Source organism: Beta vulgaris, chromosome 6, assembly GCF_026745355.1.
Source record: "Beta vulgaris subsp. vulgaris cultivar EL10 chromosome 6, EL10.2, whole genome shotgun sequence".
Classification (NCBI taxonomy): Eukaryota; Viridiplantae; Streptophyta; class Magnoliopsida; order Caryophyllales; family Amaranthaceae; genus Beta; species Beta vulgaris.
This window is the reverse complement of record NC_079207.1, coordinates 28,219,229-28,230,280: the sequence shown is the minus strand read 5'-3', so window position 1 is coordinate 28,230,280 and position 11,052 is coordinate 28,219,229. Positions and strand designations below refer to the sequence as shown.

At 35.7% G+C, this 11,052-nt stretch overlaps 1 protein-coding gene across 1 annotated transcript; it reads left to right on the top strand.

Annotated features, from left to right (window-relative positions):
• The first annotated feature begins 2,941 nt into the window (after window positions 1-2,941).
• Window positions 2,942-5,957, top strand: LOC109133571 (probable nucleoredoxin 1). The gene is made up of 2 exons (XM_048647384.2): window positions 2,942-3,164; window positions 3,324-5,957. Exon 2 carries the CDS (start codon window positions 3,334-3,336, stop codon window positions 5,689-5,691), a length of 2,358 nt encoding a protein of 785 aa, XP_048503341.1. The 5' UTR covers window positions 2,942-3,164; window positions 3,324-3,333; the 3' UTR covers window positions 5,692-5,957.
• Window positions 5,958-11,052: the final 5,095 nt, after the last annotated feature.

Below are 11,052 nucleotides of genomic sequence, written 5' to 3'. Positions count from 1 at the left end.
GACTAGATCCACTATTTTACGAAGTTTGTTAGTAGTTTGTTAGGACAAGATTTAAAATGATTTCTTGATTTGGTTAGGATAAACATCAAACCTTTTAAATATTATCTTTTATATTTTAATTAAACTAAAAGATTTTGTTTTCAAAATCAAATGTAATTTACGGTTATAAAAAGATTTTCTTTTTATATATTTAAACATGATTTTCGGTTTTAATTAACTTATTTTTAAATATATTTTCCTAAAAACTATTTAACGTAAATGTTTTAATTACTCCCCAGAAATTAGATATCACGCCTAAACATTACTGCTACACGTTTGTAGTTAGTGGTTAGTGGGCCTAGTTAATTACTTGCCAAGTCTTAATTAATTTAATTAGATTAATTATTCCCCAGGTATTTGAAATCACGTAATACTTACTGCTTCTTATTCCTAAGTTAAGTAGTGGGATGAGTGGGTTAATTATTTCTGACGAAATATTTAATATAAACTAATTATTTAATTAACTAAGTCATGGACATCATGGGATAATGGATTAAGTAGTGGATAGTTTATGTCTTGCCTAAGGTCTCTATAAATAGGCGCCTAAACCTTAGATTATTTTGTGTATGACTTTTATTAGTCACACCGACGTGTGTTTGACTTAGCTAATTATTATTAGTTGTTTTAAGAGTTAGTGTCGTTCCTAAGAGAATTCATATTTACTTTATTCGTGTTATTACCCTTCCATTGTCTTACGAATTGTATTTTTGGGTAAAGGGTTTGAGTGAACTCTTGTAAGTGTGAGAAGCTTTGAGTGAAGCAAGAGAAAGGGAAAGGGAAAGAGAACGTAACTTCGAGTGAAGTTTGAGAGGAACAACAATTGTGGGAACTGTTGTTTGGAACTTGAGTTTAGGAACTTAAGTTGTGGCTCAGAGAAAAGTAATAGGTTTGTAAACAGAGTTGTTTTGGCCTATTATGGTGGAAAGTTTGAGTTAAAATCCCTTGTGGTCAAGGTTGTTTCTTCCTATTGGGCCTAGGAAGTTTTTCCTCGCTAAAATCTCTCATGTTCCCATTGTGTGTTCCCAAGTTAACTTTTAATTTCGCAAAAAATATAACTTATTCTCTCATTATAATTCACCCCCTATTATAGTGTTCATATTATACAAGAACATATTAAATGAATGCTAAGAGACGAGCAAGTTTTAAACTATGAGACATATTAATCCAACTTTCCACGTCTACATCTATAAACAATCAACTAGAATTTTTCAATATATTAGTTTTCTTCTACAGTTCAAAGAAGTAAATAAGGTTGTATAACTTCATATGGAGTATTCTAATATAAAACTTTTCGCATAACTTGGTTTTATAAAATAGTGTATCAATATGACAATATATACATGCAATGAGCACAAAACTAGTATAGATTATGCATAAATATTCATAAAAATCGAATGTATTTGATGAAAGAATTTTATTGTTGACATCAAATTTTCTAGTGTCCCATAATTAAATTAATGTTATTGCTTATATTTGTTGGTAAGATAATGTTACTAATTCAAAAAACTCTCTTACTAAAAAGATAACTCCACTAAAACAAAGTTAATATCATAATTACACTTCAATTATGAAAATCTTAATAAAAAGATAGAAATATCTTAATTTCACCTAATAGAAATCCAACAAAGATCGAATATTGTTGAAGTAAAAATCCTTAAATAATTCTAATAAACGACGTCGTCTCGCACTAATAGGGCCGACAATCTCACCCGACCCCGATGGACATCCCACCCGACTCGAATTTATGGACGAAAATCCGAAATAACATGGTGGATGGATGTATGACGGATAGATCGGATGACAGGTGGGTTGGATATGGATGAACATACATCCAATCCACCACCTGATCCATCACTTGACCCATACTATTTACCCACAATTTATTTTTATTGTATTTGGTAATTATATATGGAAATAAAAAGTATTCAAAAATATTACATGTGTTATGTAGTTTTGTTACTGTATATGTAATTATTCCAAGGTTATGTTCATCAAAATATTTTTTTCTCTTTTTTATTGTTCGTTAACTTTTAATTTCGCAAAAAAAAAAAAAAAAAAAAAAAAAAAAAAAAAAGAAAAGTTGTAATACTCTCTCCCTTCTCTCCTCTCTACTTTCAAAAACCCTAGCTTCCATTGTTGATTTTTAAAGGGGCTTCCATCGGTTTTTACCGTTGGAAAGCCCCCACCTTTGCTTTTTTATTTGTTTTTAGGTTTCCTATAACGATTTCTCCCTCGAAAGACAGGGTTTTCGATCTCCTTCGTAAGAAAAGGTTTTTCGATCTCCTTCGAAAGACAAGGTTTTTCGACCTCCTTCGAAAGACAGGGTTTTTCTCCTCTTTTAGAGGGGGAATTTCTACAGGTTACAATCCGGGATACTAGATCTAATGGATTGCCGTGAAATTATTTTGTTGGTGAAGAATTATGCGAGATCACAAAGGTTATCAATTTTTCGAATACGGTCAGATGAATCCGATGGAAATCATCCTCACGACTACAAGGGATCGTTAGATTGTCTCTCCAACAAGGCTGTATTTTTCAGCGATATAAGCGGGAGATGTTCCACATTGCAAGATTTGTTTGACGATCGTAGTTTGTATGAAGGAAATTTTTGTTTGATTCAACTTATGTATTTGTTTGATTCGATTGCTTATGTAGATGTCGTATGACTTTTTATTAATGAATTAATTTTACTATTCAAAAAAAAAATATATATATATATATATATAAAAATCCGATCCAATCGACTCACCCGCGGATGACGGATGGATTGGATGTGGATTGTAGCTTTAGTGGATGATGAATATACCCTTAACGGATGGAGGCGGGTTGAGGCACATCCGATCCATCTCTGACCCATTGCCAGGCCTACGCACTAACGACACAACAATAATTAGTCAATAGACCCTTTCACCGGCATTCCAACTAAAAATCGAGCTCTGCCTTCATTCTTCTCTCCTTTCTCTCTCCTCTCTTCTAGAGATGGCAATGGGTAAGGTCTGGGTAGGATATAGCCTGACCCTTACCCTTACCCATACCCTAATTTTTTTATGCAGACCCATATCCTACCCATACCCATAGGGTAAAAAATATGTATACCCTTACTCGTATCCATAAGGTCCGATAGGGTATGGGAATGTCTATAATTCATTGACTGACGATACGATACATCTATAATTTATTCATTCATGTTCATACTAAAACAAACAAACAGTTTTAATTGATTGATTTGAATATTTGATTGCCGGATATTTATTTATTTTGTTTTTTGTTTGTGTTGTTTTTAGAGAAAGAGAGATGGATTGTTCCGAGGTAGGATCAACCAGTAACACAAAACAACAACATTCAAAGAAACTGAGGAAGATATCAGGGTTTGAGGAATATGAAGGGGCATGGGAAAACAAGGTAATGCCGTTGTTGAGTTGTATGAAGGAGATGCATCATCGTCTGTATCGAAAGAATGGCGAACCCGTCTTGGATCCACTCAAGAACAATCTTGTGTTTGTTTGTTCCTACGTGTCTCCCGAATTTGACGCCGACAAAAATGACCCGATATTTCCCCAAAGTTTGCTTTCTGCATGTCTTGATCTTTATTCTTACAGAGATGATTTCGAGCTTGTTTTGGTTACAAAGATGACCCCTAATAATGATAAGGGCGTCTTCAGGGAAGTTATGGTGCGCTTTCCTTTGTCCTCTCTTATTGTACCTTTTGAGGACTTTGAGCGTCGCATCTATATGTGCGACCTTGTCCTGGACCCGGAGTCTGAGCAAGTTGGGTTTGCTTATAAGTGCCTGTTTGTCAATATTGCCGAAAAAACTCTGTTTGTTGGACAACCCGGTACTTCCCTGCCTTCTCTCCTTGGTCATCTCAAGAAACTTTTGCGCAGTAGTTCATTTGATTATCATAGGCTCTTCAAAACTATGTGGCCCCTCATCTCTGGGAGCGGGAGCCTTTCATTAAGACCACCGTATTACCCCCCTATTTCTAGAATTTTTGAAAATGTCAAGCCTGAGTATTCTGATGCTGCTATCAACGATTTGGTTTCTCAGTTGCCTCCCATCCAGATTGGCCAGAAATTGGACGTGGAATCTCTCTTGTCTGCTGGCGGTGGTGGCGGCTCAAATGAGCTGCTGCTTCGGAAACATGGTGAGCAAGTGGAACTTGGCAAGGTACTTGAGGGGAAATACACAATGATATGCTGTTTTCACGCACCGGTCTTCGGTACAGACACCAATTCAATTGTATTTCAGTCTCTAGTAAATACTTGTTCCGAATTGTATGCTCGGGGTGTGAATTTTGAGATGGTGGTGGTTGTAAAGATGAAGAAACTAGCTGATTACAAACAGGTTTTCGATCACTTCTTGTCGGGTTTCCCCTCTTCATGTCTTGTAATTCCATTTGAGGACTCCAAACGTCGAGATTTCATATGCAACTACCTCCAACTCAATGATGATGTTCAATGCCTGCTTTTGGATAACAACAACAACATTCTGCTTCATGGATATCCTGAGTTTGCACGGTATTATGGAGCCGATGCCTTTCCCTTTACCGATGAGAAGCTGCAGACAGTTGAAGCAGATGAAGGACCGGAATGGACAACTTGTTCCACTAACAACCTCGTGTCACTTTTGGGGTGCAGGCCATCTGATGTCCTCAAAAAGACCAATCACGACTCGGTTATGACAACTATCTCAGACCTCAATAAGAATGATGTTGTTGGATTGTTTTTGTGTTCCAAAGGAAATCTCATTCCCAAGCTCAAGGAGGTATATGAAGAATGCAAAATTCAGAAGAAGCCATTCGAGGTTTTACTGGTCTACATACCCTTTCATACCTGTCTTGACCCGAAAAATCACAAGCTGTGTGTTGATAATCTGCTGCAGAAGCACAAGCTTTCTGTGTGGTATATGCCCTTTGATAATTCCGTAAGCCACAAGCTCTCTCGACTCATTAGCCCTCTCAAAACAAATGATCAGCTTATTATCTTTAGAAACCAGCAGGGTGCAGTATCTATAGATAGATGTGGCAAAAAGATGATAAGCCAGTGTGGAATTGATGCTTATCCATTCATTAGGAAGTACCTTGTGGAACGCGAATTGAACAGGGTAAGCGAACTCACCTTGGAGACATTGTTGGTTTATAAGACACGTACTTCTGTTCTCAAGGATAATAAACAGATTCCAGTGGCAGATCTCGAGGGCATGAATATACTTCTTTGGTTTAGCTCTCTTTCTACGGCTGATTTGCCTTTTTTCGAAAAAGTATTCATTTGGTATAGAGACATGAAGGAAAAGATTCCTGGCTTTGAAGTGGTCTTAGTTCTCAAAGATAAGCCCGATGTTACAGATGAGGATTTTGCACAGTATGAGGATTCTGTACTGTCTGCAGGAATGCCATGGTTGGTTTGCCCTTTTGATGCTGATCACTCAGCTTTCGTCAGGAAGGAATTGTATCCGAATTACTTTGTTGAATTTGGAAAAGATGGCCGGCTTCGTTCATTGAGAGCTGACTACCTTCTTGATATTGATGTTAATGAATCTGGAACAATTCCATTTGGTAGTAAAGATCTGCGTTGTGATGTCACTCAGACTTTTTGTGATCGCTATGGGTACTGGGATGACTTCATGCGTACCTTTTATGAAGAGTTGAGTTGAGTTGAGGTTAGTTGAGTGATGTTTTTGTGTATAATTAAGAAGCCTATGATCAGTTGGTTTTGTACTGTGTTCATCAGAGTTTCAGTTAGTCTTGTATTGTGTTTGGTTTATTGTCCTGCATTCTAGGGTAACAACAAATAATTAGCATCTCATTAGTTGTACACACAAGTATATTTCTTTTCCTTTGTGGTTACTTTACTTCATGCAAATACCCAAATTGTTCCTTCTCTCTCTGGAGCAGTAAATTTTAAAACAGTTCAGCTCAACACCATATCTATTTCTCTCCCAAATAGCTCATCCATGGTTCTACCTCATTATTTAAGGAAACTGAAGTTAGAGATGGCATCGCATATGAGTCAAATCCCTATTATTGTCAAATTCTTGAATTCATTTCCTTCATTACTTTTGAGTATTGTTTTGAATCTTTTCTCAAAAATTTGACTTCTTCCTGGTATGGTTGTACTGCTACCAAACTACGAAGTGTTAAGATATAATCATTTCGCCCTTAAGAAAGAGGTATGCTAACTATGAAGGTTTTTTTTTTTTTAAGGAACTTCCTTACTTACAAGAGACTCAGAAGTCAATATATCTGAGTTGAATAATGTGCTTTGTTTTGAAGGAATTGATATTCTCTATTTACTCTGTATTCTAATCTAAGTTGAGCTCACTCATGCACTGTAGCATATTAATTTAGAGATCGTTATTTGAGTTTTGCTTCCTATTGAGTATTTCGGCTATTTTTAGTTGGTTATGAAGTTTATGTTAGTGGGTTCTTGGTAAATTTGATTTTGGTATGGTAGAATTAGACTATATTTGAAGTCTGTGTTTGTTATCTTTTTTAATCAATCTTCCTTTATGGAGGGAAGAGGGGTTTTTGGCTGTCAAATTTCATTGGATCAAAATACCCTTCTTACTCAATAAAAGAAAGAAAAAACTAATTTTACTTGTATCAAATAACTACCTTATCTCCCCAGTAAAGTAACTATCTTATCATCCAGATAAATGAAAAATACCTATTTTTTGTTCTACGCTTAAATTAACTATCTATATTTTTTATAATGAAAAATAACTTTCTTCAACAAGATAAGATAAAATAAATCTATATTAGTATCATGTCATATATACTAAATATCAATTGTTCATTTACTGTTACAATACCAGTTTTTTTTTCTTTTTTTTTTTCGACTTTTCTGTATCGTGCATGCATCGCTTGTACTTTAAACCTTGTGCTGTTAATGACAAGCTTTTGAACTTGGATGGGAGTGTCTACATACCTATCTCTCTAAAGCAGAGTTTGCAGTTTTCATCTCGACGCTCAATGTAAAATCAACAGTTCAACACTCAACCATTTCAAATGCTTAGCCCATTGCCCCTTTCGAGCATCCAAGATATGTGTGGAAGTGATTGATTAACCTTATATCCGATTTGTTAACCTGAATTTTTCTTTAATGTACAGTTTATCTTGTCATACCTTATAGGTTGGAATGTGTTTGCTGATTTCATGAAGCAATTTTTTGGCAGAAATGATTACGGTTTGTCATTGTAGTTAGGTTTTTTTTGGTTGAAAACTACCATGAAAACAGAATTTTTTAAAAAGAACTACCACGTTTTCATTTTATTTTACTAAACTACCATAAAAGGCCTTGAAATTCGTGGAGCACTACCACTTGACGGTCGAAGTTAACGGACCGTTAAGTGGGGCTCACCCCCAGCCACGTGTTGCTTTATCGTTGGTTGCTTCTTTCTCCCTCATCCTTTCTCCTCCTCTCTCCTCAACTCCTTCATTTCCCATCTCTCTTCTCTGTCACAACCCCCAGCCACGACCCCCACCCACACCGACCACCTAGCCACCTCCCAACCACCGAGCCGGACCCTCACCCAACACCACCGACCACCGGCGAGTCTCCCCCACCCCTCTTGTCTTCGACCACCGTCGAACCTTCCCCAACCCTCACAAATCCCCTTTCCTACACACTAACCTAAACCCTAAACCCCAAACCCCACCCCTCCCTGACCACTTTTCGGCCCTCCCCGCCCTCCCCGTCCCTTTTCCACCCTCCAGCCCAAACCCGACACCCTTCCCACAACTCCCACCCAAACCCGACCACTTTCTGGCACCCTCCACCACACCCCGACAACTTTACGGCCCTCCCCGCCCCTCCCTGACCACTTTCCGGCCATCCCCGCCTCTCCCCGACCCCTTTCTACCCACCCCCACCCCTTAGCTGCTGATGTTGTGTGGTTGGGGGATTCGTGGGGTATGAATTTCCCCATTGCTGATGATGATTGTTGATTGATGAAGGTGATGGATGATTAATGAAGTGATGAATGATGATAGATTGATTGTTGATTGTTGATTGTTGATTGTTGATTGATGAAGGTTGGGGTGTGTTTCTGAAGTAATAACAGATAAGAGAGATGAAAGGGGATGAGAGAATCAGAAAAGGGCAAAGAAAAGAAATCAAGCAGCCAACCAAAATGTGACACGTGGTCGGGGTGGGCCCCACTTAACTGTCTGTTAACTTCGACCGTTATGTGGTAGTGCTGCAAAACTTTTTGGCATCTTTGTGATAGTTTTGTAAAATAAAATGATATCGTGATAGTTGTTTTTGAAAAATTTCGTTTTTATGGTAGTTTTCAACCAAAAAAAACTTGTAATTAACACAAATAAATTTGATGATTGATGGTTATATTGAAGGTTATGTTTTATATGCTGTTGTGGATTAGAATCTATATATATATATATCTAAAGTAGAATCCTTCAGGCCACGTGTCGTTCAGTTAGAGATTTCAATCCCACGTGGCATGACGTGGCATGCTCCGTTGATCAGTATTCCTCGAAGCTCAATGAGAGTGTCCACGTATCACACGAATCAAAGCATATATAATTGACGTTAATTAAAGATTTAAATTGATATGTAATCTACATAATTAAGGAAATGTTTATTGGAATAACGTAATCTTTGTAATCTATGTGAACCAAATTGCACGTGAAAATTACAAAAAAAATTGAATATCAATCACGATATTAATTGATACATTTTCGAATCAATTAAGGAAATCTGAATATCAATCACGGTTGTAATTGATACTAAACCAACCAACCATGCTAATATTAAGGAAACAATTTTACATTACTATAATTACAAATAAATTAAAAAACATTAAAGTGGTAATTATACTCTAACATTAAGGACGATATTAATTGATACATTTTCGAATTACATTTTCGAATCAATTAGGAATCAATTAAGGAAATTTGAATATCAATCACGGTTGTAATTGATACTAAACCAATCACCCATGCTAATATTAAGGAAATAATTTTACATTACTATAATTACAAATAAATAAAAAAAACATTAAAGTGGTAATTATACTCGGCCATATGTAGTATAAATATCAATGGTTCTTTGGCCTTTGTCTCACCACACCACACCATAACCCAAACTATCGTAATTTTTAAAATTAGAAGAGAGTCAAAATGACGTTTTTAGGATGGTCATGGCACACCATAAAACAATTTGTTTGTTTCTTATTCATGCGTATTTATGAGATTAGTTTCAAAAAAATACTAAATCAAAACCAATCCAATAACCATAAACGTGATATGTCCGTAATTGAAGATGTATTTCATGAAGTCCCATGTGAAGCACAATGCACCTCAATTGAAGATTCTGCGTGTAGACCAAAAACGTGTGAAGATACATGGCATCCGAAATTGGCACATTCTAATTTCTTTGATGTTGATACAATGGTTTTAACACTATTCCGTTCGGGTCGTCTCTCATGTCATAAAGTATCAACTGAATTCACGCAAGATATATGTTATGATTCGCCTATATGGGATACTATTGAAGACGTTTGTTCATCAAAAGCTGGGTTTAGGACCTACTTGGATTGTGATAACATGATGTTGTACTACCTACACACTTTACCTCCAAGGATTCATAAAGTGTGCCATGAGTGTTTCGATGAATTGAATTTGGTCGACGGAAATCTTCTTCGTTTTAGAAATAAAAAGTTGTTGTATTATATTGCAAAGAATGATTAGCAAGTTGTCTACATACTCTTTTATATTAATGTAGTATGTTAATTTTCTTAATTGAATTACAAAATAAGTGCAATTAGAGTTATACTATTTATTTGTCAATCTTAATATAAAAAAAAACCGTGTTTGCTATTATATCTCACGGTTGGTGATTAATACATGCAATAAATTCAAGCTTTTAAATACCAACCAATGCATGCAAGACATTAAATATTATCTACCACCTAATGTATGCAATACATTAAATGATATTTTTTATGCCTATAAAATAGACTTGAAGAATCCGGTTTTGTCACAACCAACCCAAAGACAAAAACGTGTTCACAAATTTCTAAGCTAAGTATCCTTCCAATTTCTGAAAAACCAAATTATTTCATTAGATGGATCCTAAAATTGCTAAACATGTCAATGATGTTAATGAGTCTATGATGGAATTTTTTGAAGCATGGTCTGTCATTATTGATGAGCAAATTGCGAATTCTCTAAAAGCACTAGAGAAATTAGAAGAAGAAGATATGGAAACCATGGGTTATCACTACAAAAAAAATTGGATATAGAGGCACATCATCTGGCTGAGTTGCCTCTGAAACCCCCTTTTAGCATCACATAACCATAGTTGCCTCTAAATTATATGGTTTTTAGTGTCAAATATATTCTGGTGCCTCTAAAGATACATTTTAGCATCACATGTATGTTGGTTGTCCTCTAAAACCATGTTTTTAGCATCACATGAATATTAGTTGTCTCTAAATCCATTTTTTAGCATCACATAAGTTTAGTTGTTTCTAAAGCCATTTTTTTTAGCATCAACTGTAGTTAGTTGCATCTAAAGCCATGTATTTAGAGTCGCATGAATTATAGTTGTCTCTAAAGCCATTTGTTTTAGCATTAATTGTATTTAGTTGTCTCTAAAACCATGTATTTAGCGTCACATGAATTTAGTTGTCTCTAAAGCCATTTTTTTAGCATCGAGTGTAGTTAGTTGTCTCTAAAGCCATGTATTTAGCATCCCATGAATTTAGTTGTCTCCATAGCCCTTAATTTTAGCATCAATTGTAGTTAGTTGTCTTTAAAGCCATGTATTTAGTGTCACATGAATTTAGTTGTCTCTATATATAGCCATTTTTATCGGCATCACATAAATTATTGTTGTATCTAAAGATATTTTTAGTGCCACGTGAATTGTGCTTGGAGCGGAACTAACATTTTGAAGCTGACTGATTTTATATTTCTAAGATTATTGCGAAAAGAGAAATAAAAAAAAAGGAGAAAGAAGTCATGGAAAGTCGAATATTTAAACTTTTACAATC

Bases quoted from the DNA above. Each gene is read 5' to 3' on its own strand.
- LOC109133571 (XM_048647384.2), top strand. From the start codon at position 3,334: ATGGATTGTTCCGAGGTAGGATCAACCAGTAACACAAAACAACAACAT.